The 18,159-nt window shown below is 42.4% G+C and overlaps 1 protein-coding gene across 4 annotated transcripts in view; it reads right to left on the bottom strand.

Moving 5' to 3' along the window:
* Positions 1–3,027: 3,027 nt before the first annotated feature.
* Positions 3,028–18,159, bottom strand: part of LOC124988358 (N-acetyllactosaminide beta-1,6-N-acetylglucosaminyl-transferase) — a 118,295-nt gene continuing 103,163 nt past the window's right edge. For all 4 annotated transcript variants that reach the window (XM_047557793.1, XM_047557794.1, XM_047557795.1 and 1 more), the window contains 2 exons: positions 10,777–10,869; positions 3,028–5,334 (listed from right to left, as the gene is read on the bottom strand). In XM_047557793.1, the coding sequence (XP_047413749.1) occupies positions 5,144–5,334; positions 10,777–10,869 (284 nt within the window). In that variant the 3' untranslated portion in view covers positions 3,028–5,143. The remainder of the gene's footprint in view (positions 5,335–10,776; positions 10,870–18,159) is intronic.

The raw sequence follows: 18,159 nt of genomic DNA, 5'->3' as shown, positions 1-18,159 counted from the left end.
CTTTGTCATGTGCATAACCAGTTCCAACTGTTACCACAGGGAGGAACTCCAGTCAGCCTTAATATGTACCATAAACCTAGAACTTGACCCTGACACAATTCAATATGTAAACGTCTGAATGGAATTTTCCTGTTCAAAAATCCTTTGAAAACACAGCAGGACGTCTTTATTCTCTTTTTTATCTGTAGAAGTTTCGAAAAGACATTTCCTCAGATTTCCACCATCCTTTAAAAGAGTTTCTCCATCACATATCAGGATAGGAAAATTTCCATGCATGGCAATCACTGTAACATCAGTGTTTTAGTAAATTTTCTACATTTCAGTGATGAGTAAATTTCCTACATTTCAAATACTTCTCTATTTTGTGTTTAAGTTATCCTGTTGCTTTCTGTAGCTGTTATCCCTAAAGAATCTCGTGTTATTACTGTGGTTATTCTTTAAACTATTCCTCTTCTGTTGAGTTATCTTTGATGAACAACACTGGCAAGTCTAATGTGAATGCTTTCTGCCGGGTTCTCTGTAAAAGCCATGGTGTGAATGCTAATCATGGCCTTACCTCACCTCACCTGCTCAGAGGTATGTGAAAGGGGATCACAAAAGGCATCAAGCACCAGAGTTTAAATGTGTAGCCATGGCAATAATGAGCGCTTTCCCCCTCGCTCTCAGTGAGCCATTAAATCTACCTAGTAAGAAACGAATCTGAATCCAAGGTTTATAACCACTGACCTATGAGACCACAAGTCACATTTTAACCTCTGAACACCTGCTATCTTCTGTACCACTTTCTTGCGAGTTTGGAGGTTTTAGCAGGAAAACCATAGATATTCATACACCCTTGAAAGAAGAATGTCCTCTGATGGTATGCGAAGCTTCAGGAGGGACACACGTGGATTGGTTAGGGAAGAAGGGGATACCGGCCTTGCCAGCCTAATCAGCCCAAATCAACCCTGGCAATCAGTGGGGTGACAGATGTCACAGCTAGAGAGCCCTCGCATCCTCTTAGCGATATGACTATAGATCTTCTCTTCTCTCTTATTCTTCTAAAGCATCTCCATATTTGAAATAGAGATATATAGAATTTCCCTGTTGGAATGTGTCTGTTTGGGTAGCTGTTACAAAAATACCAACAACTGGATGGCTTATAAATATCAGAAATTTATCTCTCACAGTTCTAGAGGCAGGGAAGACACCAGCCAGCTTGATATCTGGTGAGGCCACTTTCTGGTTCATAGATGGCACCCTCGTGCTCTGTCCTTCCATGGTGAAGGGGTGCGGCAGCTCTCTTGGGACTTGCTTATAAGGGCACAGTCTCTATCACCTCTTAAAGGGCCCACCTGCTAACACCATCATATTGGTGATTGGGTTTTGGTGTATGAATTTTGGGAGCGCTCTCAAAATTGTCAAGGTCATCAAGAACAAGGCAAGTTTAACAAACAGTCACAGCCAAGAGGAGCCTGTTGGAGACAGGATGACTAAATCTAGTGTGGTATCCTGGGTGGGATCTGGGATAGAAGAGCATGAAGTAAAACATAAGGAAATCCGAAGTATAAAGTTTGATAATATTGAATTGACAGTGGCTCATTCACTTTGACAAGTGTATCATACTAATGTAGTGTGTTAATATTAGGGGGGAAAGAATGCGGGGTACATTGTGAACTCTACTTTCATTTTCTAAAGTTATTCCAAACTAAAAAGTTGGGGCTGGGGAGATAGCTCAGTTGGTAGAGTGCCTGCCTTGTAAGCACAAGGCCCTGGGTTCGATCCCCAGCACCCAAAAAAAAAAAAAAAAAAAAAAAAACCAAACTAAAAAGTTTATTTTAAAAAGGTCCAAAATAGTAGGTTGCAAAAGGATATAATTTCTATTACATGCCCATATAATCAACTTATTTTGAAAAAAGTATGTGTGTATTTCCATTCTCTATAAACACGTACAGGTAAGTGCTTTCTACCTTCAGGAATGTGCTGTTCAGTGCAGCAGCCATGAGCCACATGTGGCTATTTAAATCAAGTAAAGCCAAAGAAGGTTAAAAATAACATTTCTCAGTCATATTGAGAAATACTGGCCACACTTCAAGTGCTCAGTAGCTCCTGGGCATGGTGGCTACCATATTGGAAAGCACAGGTGAAAAGAATTTGTTACCGCAGACGTTCTACTGGACAGCACTGCTGGAGCATGCACACATATACAGTGTGTATGTCACTGAGTGCAAAAGTACTTCCAAAGACACATCAAAGAAGTGATTGCCTCCAGGGAGGGGAGTTCACTCTTTATTCTCTATTATTCCATGTTATTTCACTTTTATTCTGTATTTTGTATTATTTTCAATTTTTGAACATCTATTCTCATTACTTTTGCGGGCTGAAATGTTTTTCATTTTAGCTTTAAGATATTTTTCACTTAAACAGGGATATGTGGGGCTGGGGAGGTAGCTCAGTCGGTAGAGTGCTTGCCTTGTTAAGCACAAGGCCCTGGGCTTGATCCCCAGCACCCAAATAAATAAATAAATAAACAAGGGTATGTAAGATGCCTTTAAGTGGTTATTTTCCATAGTATTTATTATTTTCCATGTGTCTGTCAGAGGTGATGTTCATTTAGCAAACTTACAGCTAAAGTGCTGCTCAAAAACTTTAGCATTTGACAAGTAATTAGGATAGTATTAACACAAAACTTTTTCCTAAATTATATCTTGAGTTTAACAAATGAATTCCCAGGATAGGCAAATGGGGCAGGCAAACTCAAATTTTAAAATAGTTGTGTCCAACTTAAATAAAGCTGGTCTTCCATTTTGCTTTCTCCTCTAGCATTTCCAATTACTCTCCCCAACATCCTGCAAAGGGTAAGTTTAATTGTTTCTCAGGAGATGGAAATTTTTAGACAGGTATGTAAGTGTGAATGTATTTTGTTTTTCTTTTCTTTCCTGTCCTTCCTTCCTTCCTTCCTTCCACCCACCTAGGACAATCCTTTGTTGAGTAGGCTCTTATTGGATTTCAACTAACCACCAAGTAAACATACACAATATCCCCAAATGTGTAAAACAATATATTAATTTATTTCAGAGAAAAAAACACAGAACATTGTCATAAACAAACTTGGCTACAGTAGTTTCAGGGTATCTTGATGGGCTAGCAGAAATCCACTAGCTCAAACACTCCACTCCACTCTTCCAATATTATTTAAGATAAAGGAGAGATGACCAGCGATGGATGTGTAAACATCTTCCATTCCAGAAAACTCCTCATGCTACATGAGAAAGATCCAGTGTAAAACATTTCTTCTTCTCAGATGTTTCACTGAACTAATAAGTTGAAAAGAGACAACTTCATCTTGACCCTGGATGCGTTCCTTACCCTTCCACCCCTTACTACCCAATACGGTTCCATTTTTTTTTCAGTAGCAGGAAAAAGAAAGTTTTATCATAGTCATTCCCTTTAAATATGATTTACATTCAACAGGAATAATTATAGCAAAAAATAAAATTGTGTTAATTAAATCTATCATCTGTTGTAGTAGTTGTTTTCATTAGAATAAATAAATATTTAGGAGCTCAGAGGATTAGAGGAATACTAGAGTAGACTTCACATCTTTCTGAGGTGCCAGGACTTTTTCTCAATATTAACACTGAGACCATTCTTAAAATCTACCTTTTCTGGTATATAAATATGGCTTTATTTCATCTTCTCTCAATATGCCAGTTCAGGAAATGAAGACCAATAAGAGAATCCCAATTTTCAGATGACGAATATGCTTGCTAATGCTTGCTAACCTGAGTCTCGGTTACTTCAGCTGCAAAATGGGGGTGAATCATGCGGACCCCACAAGAGGGTGAGGGTGCTGAGGGTGAATGAAATGAGACGTTCAGGAGCCAGCAGAATGCCTAGAACCCTACCCGCTTCAGATTCTGCATCCTCCTCCTGTCTTCCAAATGATCTCTAACTTAGCCCTCATTTTATAATTACTGCTTTCCTGGGCCTGATGCCACAATATTTAACTGTGCCTAGGGATGTGTGAAATACAACACTTCGTAAGATTTTCCAGAGCAGGCTTCTCATTATTAACATTATTCCCAAGGTTTTGAGAGTGAGAAACCTGCCTTCATTTCCTTCTTGCCTCAGCATGGGTCTGAAGGATCATAAATGCTCAAGAAATAGTTTCTGAATGCAGGCTGAATGAATGGGCGAGGGATTGATGACAGTCACCCACAACTGAAAGCCCTTAAAAATTGAGACTCTCCTTATCCACCTGGAGCAGTGTATGGCTACTCAGAGAATAATAGCACGATATAGTTAAAAGCCTGGCAGAATTTGGTCTCTGTTTTGCAAGAAGGATAACCTTGGGGGAAGGGAGTCACAGAAGAAGTCATTCATTCTGAGGGGTTTCCGACTTGAGACTAGACCCATGCAATAGCACCTCTAGGAATGCCTTCATTCTTGTGAGGACTCCTCAGTTCTCTCAGTGGAAAAGATCCAAGAGAGATCAAAGAACATTCTGGCACATGATGGAGAAACGTTATTGCCCCCGAGATCCTTTCCCTGAAGTAGCAGACGGTGACTCCTATCTTAGAGCACATCCTCTCTCATTAATGGCTTTACACTGTATACATAACTTCAGACACCGGTAAACTGAAAACGTTAGTGTGGAAACTCAAGAACAAGGTCCATTTTTGTTTACAGCAAATTGGTGAGTTACCCAGAAAGCTGTTTCTGTGCCCATGTGTGGTTAAGCACAGAGTAAAGACTATTAAGGTGTTACAGAAGATTCCTTCTTCAAAGAGACTAAATTCTTTTTTTTTTCCTAAATAGGATCATCTACTATCCTCCTTTCTATTAGAATGTATTTATATGATGAGTATCTGGTGCAAAGATCCAATGATATTTAAATTCCTCATTGATCATAGCAAAGCCTAACACAGAGGTGATCACTAAGAAGGTGCCAGACTGGCCAAAGTGCCCAGGTGGCTCTGCCCCGCCAACCTGTCAGTGTGTTCACAGTGTCCAGTGGATATTTTAAGCATAATTAGGTAGCCAGGTCCTGAAGCTGTGACTGTGGTCCTAAAACCATCACCCTAACCAAGGCTAAAGTCTCCTACAAAGAAGGGCTCTTCTGTCCAACTGCAGTTTCCCTTCAGACGTGAGCAGCCGGAGATCAAAAATACCAGCTGGGTTGGATGGCGGTTTCGCTCTGATTGAGGGTTCTTTCTCGAAGCCTCAGTTCTAGGCATTCCACCGTAAGGGGATACCTGTGAAGCTCAAACTTGTTAGCAAACAGGCTTGGCGAACTCATCAGCCACTTTAAGTCTCCGTTGCCATAGATACAGATGCCATGGACGTAGTGGCCTGCAAAGGGCAGAACAGAAAACACAGTCACAACGTGCTTGTTCTCAAAAGCCAAGGGCAGGAAGGTAGAACTGACCCCCTGAGGAGGTAACGCCGAGCAGGTTCAAATGAAGTGTGACTGGGTAGTCCCGGCCCTCGAGGGACTTAAAGTCCCTCTAGCAGGACAAGAGCTCCAATTGTGCATTTGACAAAGAAGAGAGTTAAATAGCACAAGGAAATAGCATAGAAGGTGTCACCAGGTATGCAATGTGTTGGAGAATGAGGGTTGTGGGGTGCAGATGGCAGAGGTTGTTATGGGTTGCAATGGCTAAATCTCTTCCCTGGTCGAGCCTTTCCAAGCGCCGACTTTCACACCTCCCCCTAGGTGGGTAATAAGCCTCAGAATGTGATGTGACAGCCCTGAACTTCTTTTTCTTTTTTTCAGGTACTGGGGCTGGAACTCAGGGCTTCACGCATGCTAGGCAAGTGCTCTCCCACTGAGCTATACTCCCATCCTTTTTTTTTTTTCAAATTTAATTTTGAGACAGGGTCTCACTAAGCTGCCCATTCTGGCCTTGAACTTGCATTCCTCCTGCCTCAGCCTCCCAAGTCATCAGGATCACAGATGTGCATTGTGCTGAACTTCTTATTCTCCCTACAAACCTCCTCTTTAAGTCTTCCCCTTGGGAGTCCACACAGTAATTCTACTCTTCAGCGCCCCAAGGGCTTCTTCCCCTCTTTCTCACACCCCATGTCCCATCTGTCAGCAGTTGTACCCACTCGACCTTAAAAATACTAGTAGAGGGGCTGGGGAGATAGCTCAGTCAGTAGAGTGCTTGCCTTGTAAGCACAAGGCCCTGGGTTCAATCCCCAGCACCCCCCAAAAAAACAATACTAGTAGAATTTGACCACTCTTCACCCCTGCTCCCAGCACCCTGGGCCTCCACCATCTTCCTGTCTGATTTACTCCTCTGCCGCGTTCATACAGTCTTTCAGCACAACAGCCCGAGAGATTGTTTTAAAATATAAATGGAGCACGTCTCCTCTACTCAAGACCCTAACAAGGGCATTTCAGACTCAGACTCTGGTCACGCCTGGCCTTGCTGGATCCAGACTTCCCCTCTCTAACCTTTGCTTATTCACTTCAGCCACACTGGCTTCCTTGCCAGTCCCAAGCACACAGGTGGGCTCTCTGAGACTCTCCACCTGTTCCTCCTCCCGTCTGCCCTTCACCAGAGAGCCTTCGGGGCCCTCCAGCACACCCTCGGGACCCTGCTTCAATGCCACCTTCTCAATGAGGTCTCCCCGGACCACCATTCCCATTCCCTGCTGTTGTGGTTTAGGTGTGAGGTGTCCCCCAAAAGCTCACACGTGAGACAATGCAAGAAGTTTTAGAGAAGATATGAATGGATTATGAGAACCTTAACCCAATCAGTGAATTAATCACCTAATGGGATTAACTGAGTGGTAACTGAAGGCAGGGGGGTGTGGCTGGAGGAGGTGGGCATTGGAGGTGTGACTCTGGGGTACGTATTTGTCTCTGGCAAGAGGAGTCTCTCTCTGCATCCTGATCATCTGGGCGCCGCTTCCCTCTGCCACACTCTTCCACCATGATGTCCTGCCTCACCTTGAGCCCCAAGGAACAGAGTCTGCTGCCTATGGACTGAGACCTCTGTAGCTGTGAGCCTCCACATAAAATTTCCTCCTCTACAATTGTGCTGGTCAGGTCTTTTAGTCACAGCGGTGGCAAAGCTGACTAAAACACCTGATTTGTTTTTCTTTGGCACTGGCCACCAACTGATACATGCATATCAGTGCCAAGAGGGAAAATGGTATTTTGTTTATTGACTTGCAGCCCAGACTACACTGTAACCTCTGGAAGAGCCTGGAATTGACAGCATTAAGCTCACTTCTACCTCCTCTGCATCTGGAAACATGCCTGGCAAAGCTTAGGCATTAATGAATCACTGTGGGATGAAAACATGGAGAAGGGTGGGTACAGAGACCGTGGATAGGGAGAACTGGGCAGCACCGGGTGGCTTCAGACAGATTGGAGAAAGACCTCTGGAAAAACTGTAGGGTTGGGAATTTTCTCCTAGAATAGGGAATTTTGCTGGGAACAGGTTAGAGACAAGAATGGTAGGAAGTTGGAGCTATTTCCAGAGGTGCTCCTTGGCACATAATAGAACAACTTGGCCAAATGATGTAGAAGAAAGGGTGTGACCTCGTATCCTGTAAGCATGAATAATCCTTGAAGATTTTTGAACAGAAGAAACAAATGATAAAACTGATTATACAAGATTAATCCTGCAACATTTTTCAGGATGCAATAGAAACCAAGTTAACACAAATTAGATTTTATTTAACTCCAATTAGAATGGCTATTATCAAGAACACAATAATAAGTGTTGGCATGGATGTGGGGAAAAGGGCACACTCATACATTGCTGGTGGAGTTGCAAATTGGTGCAGTCACTCTGGAAAGCAGTGTGGAGATTCCTCAGAAAGCTTGGAATGGACCCACCATTTGACCCAGCTATCCCACTCCTCGGTTTATACCCAAAGGACTTAAAATCAGCATACTACAATGATGCAGCCACATCAACGTTCATAGAAGCTCAATTCACAATAGCTAGATTGTGGAACCAACCTAGATGCCCTTCAATTGACAAATGGATAAAGAAACTGTGGTATATATACACAATGGAATATTACTCAGTCATAAAGAAGAATAAAATTATGGCATTTGCTGGTAAATGGATGAAGCTGGAAAATATCATGCTAAGTGAAATAGGCCAAGCCCAAAAAACCAAAGGCCAAATGTTTTCTCTGATAAGTGCATGATAATATATAACAAGGTGGGTGGTGGGGGAGGGAAGAGAAGAATGAAGGAACTTTGGATGGTGTAGAGGAAAATGGGGTGGGAGGGGGTGGGGGATGGAAAGATAGTAGAATGAAACAGTATTACCCTATGTATATGTATGATTACATGAATGGTGTGAATCTACATTGTGTACAACCATAGAAATGAGAAATTGTACCTCATTTGTGTACAATGAATCAAAATGCAGTCTGTAAAAATAAAAAAGACATTAATAAAAAAATTAGATGATCAAGAAGAAAAGGACCATACTGTATTACTGAGTCACTATATGATATGCAATGTTCTACCTCCTTTGGAATCCACCTTTTTCTTCTCTATATAGTGGTTCGGAGGACCATTATTATGCCTGTAAACCATAAAGTTTGCAGACGTTTACTGGCATAATGGGTACTAAAAGAAGAAGAAGGGGAGATTTGTCTGAGAGGGAAGTGTGCCACCCAGATTTGGCACCATTTAGGAAGGTTCCTGGCTAGGACCATATTTTAGTCAGTTTTGCATTGTTTTGACCAAAATACCTGACAAGAACAACTTGGAGGAGGAGGGAAAGTTTATTTGGGGCTCCGGATTTCAGAGGTCTCAGTCCATAACCACAGACTCCATTGCTCTGGGCCAAAGATGAAGCAACACATCATGGGGGAAGGGCAGCTGCTTGTCTCATGTCAGCAAGAAAGCAGGGTGGAGGAAAGGCCGTGGGGAAGGACAACCTTTCTGAGGCACACCCCCGCAGTGACCCACCTCTTCCAGTCACAACCCCTCTGTTAGTCCTTCCAAGCTAAGATGGACTGATTAGGTTACAGGTCTCACAATCCAATCATGTCACCTACAAACATTCCTGCACTGACACAGGGGCTTTTGGGGAACAACTCATATCCAAACCATAACAGGTCAACAATCAAGGTCCCTCTGTCAGGTGATCAGTAAGAATCCTTACAAAAATGTAAGCCCAATGGGTTACACCTTCTCTACTGGAGAGGTCCTGGACAACAGTAATGGCAAGGAGACTGCAGGTAGCTCTCTACTTGTGGGATGGGAGCTTCTGTCACGGCCAGGAAGGCTGGAGCTGGAGGGTGATGGTGCCGTCCACACCACCTGGTGTGGTCAGGTGATGTCCTCTTGGGTTATAGCTGGGGATGCAGGGGGTGCCTGCAGGGGTCCAGGAGGGAGGGAGAGAGACAGTGGTTGATGGAAACATCTGGAGAAGATTACGTGTTGCCAATACTGGGAACCTGACTGGTGCTTGGGGTCAGTTTTCTAAAGAAAACTCAGGAGATCAAAGGGCAAAATGACCTCCTCCCCATCTTCCTCCTTTCGCCAGGGAGGACAGGCCATGATAAGAATGGAGGCGGGTGGAGCAGCCCCCCACCGGGGAGCACATGGGTTGATGAAGGAAAAGATGTGACTATGCCTTTGAAGAGATGGAAATGCCTGGACGGTGACATGAGGAGCTTGCTGTTCACAGCAGAGGGGGACGTCAAGAGCTGGCCATGAGGAAGAGGTCGGGTGTAGTTAGAGGAGACACAGTAACTGGAGGTTTTCACCTGGAACAGGTGTAGATAAGATAGGCTGATGAGGGACCCTGGACTGAATGGAAGGATGGACGCAAAGTCTGGTCACCCCAGGGAGAAGAGGCTGATCCGCATGTTCTCATTCATCCCCTCAATCACTCACTCACCCAGGAAATATTTATTGGGTGCTGTGCAGAGCTGAACTGTGTGCTCTTCCCGATTCACATGCTGAACCCTGTGGCCCAGCACCTCAGAGGGGAAATAGGATCTTTAAAGCAGCAATTAAGTCGGGTAGGGCCTAATCTAATCTGATGGAATCCTTACAAGGTATCAGGACACAGGCACACACGGGGGAAAGAACATGCGAGCACACGAGATGGTCATTTACACGGCAGAGCAGGAGCCTCTGAGAGAAGCAACTCTGCTGACCCCTGGATGTTGGATTTCCAGCCTCCAGAACTTAATCTCCATTGCTTACACCTCCCAGTCTGTGCTGCTTTGATATGGCAGCTGTCGCAGATGCATGCCCACCCAGTGTCAGGAACTATTCTGAATGGAACGAATAGCAGGATGGATACAAGTCCTTCTCCATACGATTCTAGAGACATGAAAATGACATAGGGTTTCTAGTCCTTGTCCATCTGGAAGGGGACCCTCTCTCTTTGGTGTCACCTGCCATTGCTGCCGCTCTCCAAGCCAGGTGGGAGAGAGGCTGACGTGAGGGACGAGGATGCAGCTTGCTTTGGTCAGAACATGACCTCACTTCTCCCAAAAACTTCACTCCCAAAGGAACAGTCAGAGGAAAGAGCGGTAAGAAGGTCGGAGCTTTAGTACTTTCTAAAGAAGCACTCTTATGGTTTGAGACTACATCTCCATCTCCACGGCTGTTTGGAAGCTGGAGAACGTCTGTGAGATATTTAAACTTATTTTCAAGAGACTATGACTTGAAGCCCCCGGCTTCCCTGTTTCGTAAATCCCAGATGGGCCTGAACGTGCTGCCTGAGAACCACGCACACGCTGTGTCCTGCCAACACCAGCAAGCACTGTGGCCAGAGCAGGACACAGATGGCTCACCGTGGCAGCCTCCATGTTTATCCTCCATGTCGATCCACTTCACGGCTCTGAGGTTACCGGCCCACGATGCGTTGGGCATAGAGCCAGGCACTCCTGCATGTGGAGAGAGGAGAGCAGAGATGAAGCATGAGACAAGGGCATCAACTGCATCCTAAGCGTCCCGATCCTGCTTATTTTCTTTCAGTGTATCTTCTTTCACATTTCACATGGATGGGGTGCCCCGATCCACACGTCTGGCTTCTTCCAGTTGATCTTTTGATCAAATTTAGTTGCTGACTCACTCATTGGTATTATATCTAATTCAATGGATGTACGGCTCCAATTCTAATCAACATACTAATATCAAACCACTAATTAGATATTAACTTAATATCTAATTCTTTGAAATGTAAAGAGCCTCAAAAACTAAAAGAGGTGGAGGTTGGGTGTCTCAGGTTGCCACTTCTCCAAGCCAGAGTCTCCCTACCTCTGCACCATGGTCGCTTTGGGCTGGAAGGACATCCTTTGTAGTGGAGGAATTTCCTGCTACTGTAGGGCACTGGGCAGCATCCCATAATACTCTCCCACAATTATGACAATAAAAAAAAATCTGCAGACACTGCCACATGTCCTGTGGGGGAGCACATCTCCCCATTTGAGAAACACAAGGCTAAGCCATCACAAATAGTCCTCTCATCTCCATAAATCTTGGATAAGTCACAGATTAAAGGGTTCATTACACCACACAGGGAATTTAAACCCAAAGATAATAATACAAACCTGACTACTGGAAAAGGAGTACTGTATCTAAAAATTGATACAAATGCAATCCCAAGAGGAACAACTTGCTTCATAAGAAGAGCATCGTTTTTCACCCAGGAGTGATAGAATCAGAACGTAATTTTTTTTTTTTTTGTACTGGGGATTTAATCCAGGGGCACTTAACCACTGAGACACTGCCCCAGTCCATTTTATTTTATTTTATTTTATTTTATTTTTTTATTTTTTTATTTTTTGGGTGCTGGGGATCGAACTCAGGGCCTTGTGCTTACAAGGCAAGCACTCTACCAACTGAGCTATCTCCCCAGCCCCCCATTTTATTTTGAGACAGGGTCTTGCTAACTTGCTGAGGCTAGCTTTGAACTTGTGATCCTCCTGCCTCAGCCTCCTAAGTCACAGGGAATTACAGGTGTGTACCACCACAACCATCCGGGAACATAATTTTGAGGTAATGGCACTATTCAAATATCCGTCCCCAAACTGCAACCATCCCTCTCTTAGAAGATGCTTCTTAAATATCAACAAGACACTCTAGAGTAGGCAGAATAATGTCCCCTTTTCCCCCAAACACACATACACAGACTAAAATGTCCACATCCTAATCCCTGGAACCTTGAGAATATGTTCCGTTGCATGGTAAAGGGGAAGGAAGGTTGCTAAGGAACTAACCTTGACCCAGGGGAACTTTACTGAATTATCTGGGTGGGTCTGATGTCCTGGCAAGGGGCGGCAGCAGTGGAAGAGGCAGAAGAGCTGGTGACAATGGTGTCCAGTGGTTAGACAGGACGAGGGTGGGTTGAGGGTGGGGAAGTGGCCGTCAGGCAGGAGTGTGGGCAGCTTCTAGGAACTGGAAAAGCAAGGAAGCAGATGGTACCCAGAGCCACCGGGAGGAACGTGACCCAGCCCGCGCCTTGACTTCAGTCCAGAGATCCGTGTCAGACTTCTGACCTCAGACCTCTATGTTGCTTGAACTGCCAACTTTGTGGTAAATTGTTGTTGAAGTAGCAAATAGGAAGCTAGTTCACAGGTTCACAAGAAAAAAAAAATTTACTGAAGACAATGGGTAGTTAATAAGAAAATAAATTGGACAAGAAAAATAGTCCGAAAGAAATGTAATGGAGTCAGGCATGTAGAATAACTTTTCCTCTTTAAAATCATTAATAAAAACATGCATTTTCAGAAGAAAAACAGCTCTGTTCTTTTGCCCTGTGATCACATGATAATTACAGGATGACCGAAATCTAGAATTGTACCCAAGTCTCACAACTAAAACTAAATTTTGTCAGTCTTCCCTGTAAATAGCAGGAATCCTTAACAATAATTCTCTGTATAGCAAGTCTTTTTTTTTTTTTTTTTGGGTTTTGGTTTATTTTTGCTGCCCAAAGTTGAAAGTATGTAAGAAGAGCATTGGAGTATTCAACAAAAACACTTTATTAGGTAACATTACTTCCTATCATTATACCTTGTATTTAATACTCTAAAATATGATTTTAGTGCTTGTCTATCCAAAGAGAATCTTCCCTGTTTTTAAAATTACTCTAAAAGAATTTAGATTAAAACTTGCCTTGGTTATGATGGGGGTTGAGCACAGGAGTCTGGTAAGCAAAGAGAGAATTTGGTTCCTTTTACTTACGTCAACAAGACTAGCTGACGTGTGGGATGTTTACAAGTCTATTTGGTTTGAATAACATCAGAAATGTGTGAATAAAATATTCCCAAGACCAAATGTCTCTTAACCTTTGGCTACATTTTTGAAAAGACATTTTCCTTCCTCTTTCATTCTCATTAATATTGATCATCCCAACCGACTCACCCTGAAACACATTCCATTTTTCAAGAGATAAGATGGTGCATGTATAATTAATGACCCACACTATCTTTCAAATAAACATATACACCTATTACCTTCCTGGTAATGAAACCCCAAACTTCAATTGCTCGGAAGTGTCTATGTTTAAATATTATCCACATTTGTGCATAAAAATATTGCATTTATTAAAGTGGAAGGGGAGGGAGGGGTGAGGATGGAGTTGAACTCCGCTTTGCCTTTCTGTTGCCAAAACTCTGGAAGGCACAGAAGGATCTGGCAGGAATGGACAGAGCCCCTTGCTGTTCAGGTGTGGTGCTGAGACTGGGAACACGGGCGTCAACTAAGGGCTAAGGCAGAATCTTGGGCTCCAGAACCAGCCTCTTTACAAGATCCCCAGAGGCTTGTGGACATGACCAAGCGTTGGAAACTACAAGTGACCGTGAAGAGGTCACTGCTTGACTTTGAGCATTGACAGTGCCTGACTTTTTTTCTCTTCTTGCAATCCTTTCTTTGTCTTTCAAGTTTCTGAGCTGGGTCTCTTCCTTGCTTTCCTCTTTCGCCCCATATCTGCTCTTATGATCCAATCTGCTACCTTTACATCCTTTGGTTAATTTAAATCATGTGTACTCAATTTTGGGAATATATGCATTTTTTAAAAACCTTTTTTCTCAGTGCTGGGGAGGGAACCCAGGGCCTTGCCTGTGCTGGGCAAGTACTCTTCCACGGAGCCCCGCATCTTAACAGACTTTTAAAACCACTCCCTTGAAGACATCAGTCCATCTATTGTGGAGAAAAGCTGTGGTCAGCAGAGAGCCAGTCCACCTGCAGCCTTTGATGTCACAGAGCACTTGGGGCCCAGGAACAAAGGAGTGACCATTCCCAGTGCAGAGGGCTGCCTCATCGATGCAGTGGTGAGAACCACTTAGCTTGTGTGTGAATCTGGCAGGTCCCATTGCTGTCTGGGTTTCCCAAAAGGCCACAGAAACTTAGGGTGTAGTAAAGTTCTTCTTCTTAATATTGACAAGTATTTCTTCTACCTTCCCAGCAAGGGACAACTCATTTCAGTCTGCCCCAAGGGAGTCACCCATCATCCATTCTCCACATCTGTCCTGCTAGCCCAGTGGTAAAGCCCTTTACTGGCATGCATGAGACCCTAGGTTTGATCCCTGGCACCACAAGATGGGAACAAACAAACAAACAAATAAAGAAAGATTTCTGGTGACAGCTCAATTTGAATATTTTGTAGGCATCACTTGGTTATTACTTTGAAGAGATAATGGCAAGTAAAACATTGAATAGGTCAAATACAATAATGCCCACTCTTTGGTAAGCAATTTAATTTGGTGTGGGTTAAAAGCTACATGCAGATCCCAAAGCTCCAATCCTATCCTTTGTGCCAACATCTAGTGGGACAGGTTGACATATTTGACTCCATGGAAATGTTATAGGCCAGGCTATATGGGCACTGACTAAACATTTTACCCTGAGATTCCATGTCATGTAGGAAATGCTTCTCCCGTGGGAACACCCCACCTCTGTACCCATCAACAGTTGCTTAGCATAGCAGGTTTGGCAGCATAAAATGACGATTCTTATATAATATAATATAAAAATTTTCTCTTTTTGATTCCTATTTTTCTTAACCAATGTACCATGTCAACAGTGATTGTCTAGATGTTAGTAACCATTCTTTGACTTGTACCTGAGTAAGGTCATTTTGACCCACTTCTCCTTCTGCTTATGAGTTTAGATCTCAAGATCTTAGTTTGCAGTTTTGAATCATAGCAACAGACACTTACGATTGAGGTACTGATTTATGGTATAAAAACCCTTGCAACCCTATGGTCACGGCTGTTCTCCCAAGTTATTTTGCAGGCAGTGTGTGAGACAGTCAGCCGGTCGGCTAATAAAGATTCTCAAATTTGAACTTTTCAGTGGTGATCGGTCTGTTCTTAAGTTGCGCCCCACAACACTATTTGCTCCCTCTACTCCCTAATAGGCTCTGCTAAGCCCAACTGGGCTTCCTGTTTTTCTCCAAGATTGACAGGCCAAACCCCCTGATGGCAGGGACAGTGGCTTCAAGATTAAGGAATTCTGTTCTCTTCCTAGCTTTGCTATTAACCAGCTGGGGTATTCTCGGGCATCTTTTAACATCTCTTGAGACTCACTCTCCAATGAAGTAGGTAGGATTAGATCAGTGGTTTTTCCTGCAACCCACAGCAGGGAAAAATTACATCATCTGTCTCTCCTACACACACTCATATAAAACAAACAGAAGTTTCACAAAACAATACTTAGGCTTATGACATGCAATGTGCTTGTTTATTTTGCTGTCTAGTCTCATTTCATTTTTTTAAAATACTGGTTCACAAACTACCAAAATGATTTCTGTATCTTGTAACGACACAATTACTACTTGAAAAATTCTGGATCTGATTCCATTATTATTGTTGCTGTTATGACTACCATTGCCCTTGTTTGTCAAGAATTTAGGAGGGTCATTATGGGGTATGTTGAGGGGTGTACCCTTGATTCACAAGTACCCTAGGAAAGGTCTATTTTTTGCCATTTCTAGGATGGGGCAAAAAGAAGACTGTCAATATTACCAGAGAAAATATTTCAAACTGCAAAATTCAATTTTCTCATTTACTCTTCATAGGCATATGTAAACAGATGAAGTTTGTAGAGTAACCAGGAATGTTTTTCTTGAGGTTCAGCCTTTATTGGTCAAATAACTGTATTTGTTAAATAAATGAAAATGATTCTTTGAAATGTAAGCTTTATTTACATTGACTGGCCTCCTTAGTGTTCTCAGGTGGTTTGGTCCTCATTTGGGGAGATCTAGGTGTGGTAGCAAATTTCAGCAAATGCTTATGATTTCAGGTCAGAGATGTACTTTTGCGTTTATTAAATAAACAAGAAATTTTGTTATTAAATGCTCAATAGCCAAGGCTGAGGAGACTGTATCAAAAAGGGTTTCTTACCATTTAATGTGGTGCTGGAAAATTGGGACAATCCTGGAAAATCAGTTTGGTAACATATAGGAAAAGCCACCGTAAGTGCCATTCCATTTTGCCCTTTATACCAACATCTTCAAAATAAGCTAAGGTAATAATTTGGGGGGGGGGGATTTACTGGGGATTGAACCCAGGGGCACTAAACCACTAAGACACATCCCCAGTCTTTTTAAAAAATTTTTTTTTAGTTTGAGACAGGGTCTCACTAAGTTGCCGAGGTTGGCTTTGAACTCTGATCCTCCTGCCTCAGCCTCCCAAGCTGCTGGGATTACAGGCATGGTGCCACCATGCCTGGCAAGGAAATAAGTTTTGGAAATGCAGAATTCTGCATATAAAGCTGTTCACTTTGGAATTATTATACATGAACTAATAGCACAGGCCCTGAAGTTAGATAGGATTTCCAATCTTTCTTTGCTATTAGCAGTTGCATGACTTCAAACAACTACTGAACTCTTTGAAGACATGGTATAATAACTTTAAAATCCTCACAGGATTTTGTTAATACAGTTATTACTTGGTATCCTTGGGAGGTCAACTCCAGGACCCTTATCTTTCTACCTCTTTGGATACCAAAATCCAGAGATGCTCAAGTCCCTCATATAAAATGGTGGAGAATTGGCCTATAAGCTTTGTACTCTGCCAGTACAAAGTACAAGTCATCTTCAGATGATTATAATATCTAATGGAGTGTAAATACTATGTTAATAGCTGTTATATTGTTCTGGTTAGGGAATAATGACAAGAAAAAGGTGTTTAGTGCAGATGCATTATTTTTTCCCAGTATTTCTGATCTGTAGTTGGTTGAATTTGCAGATACAGAACTAACAGATATGGAGAACTGACTCTATTAAACAAGATAATACATGCATTGTGCTTAGCATAAATAAATGTTCAATAAATGGTTGAAGACAATCTCCCTATTAGAATCATGTATCTGTGGAAGAAACTTGTTTTGTAATAAATCATTTATCAGTGGAAGACACTGGTTTTGTGTCTAAAGCAGATTTCTCACCCTTGGCAATACTGACAGTTAAACCAGGTAATTCTTTGTTGTGGGGGGTGTCCTGCATGGTTTAGGACATTAAGCAGCATCCCCGGCCTTTAACTAGCAGAAGACCTTCAATCCCAGTGTGTCAGTCAAAAATCTCTGCATATATTACCAAATACACCCTGAGAGGCAAGGTCATTTCGGGTTAAGAATATGTGCTCTGAAGTTTAAAAAAACATGAAATTGTATACTATTGAGACACCACACACAAATACTTGCATATGAAATGTAGGTGTAGGAAATACCAATTTTTCCCTATATTTACAGAACTTTTTAAAAACATTTTACTGTTTTTATGTTTTTATAAAAAAAAAAGTTTATTGACACACATCTGAGCCATATTTGTTTCAGTGACTTAGTAATTGTGCTTGTGAATGTGCTGAAGGCTGATGCAACGAAAGAAAAAGCACACCAAATATTCACGGCTGATCATCTTCAACAATAAAAAACTTGAGCATCAATAACAGGGAAAGATGGTGTTCAACAACGTATAGCCAGTTTTTCTAATTACTAATTTGGATTTTTTTTTAGAAATAAAAATATGTATATTTTTCACCTACTACCATTTCATTAATCTCTTAGGATTTTTAACCTGGGAGGTCCTGTCCTGTTTAACGTGATGTTTTCTAGAGTCCTGCAATGTCCAGGTGGAGGCCTAGATTTCTTAGTATGACATCTCTGTCTGTATCTCTGAAAACTGCCAATGAATTGACTTTCCCTCAGTGGGAAAAGGAAAAGATGGAATAGAA

Source organism: Sciurus carolinensis, chromosome 7 (genome assembly GCF_902686445.1).
Source record: "Sciurus carolinensis chromosome 7, mSciCar1.2, whole genome shotgun sequence".
In the NCBI taxonomy this organism is placed as follows: domain Eukaryota; kingdom Metazoa; phylum Chordata; class Mammalia; order Rodentia; family Sciuridae; genus Sciurus; species Sciurus carolinensis.
The sequence above is the reverse complement of the archived record's forward strand: the minus strand, read 5'-3'. Positions and strand labels throughout refer to the sequence as shown.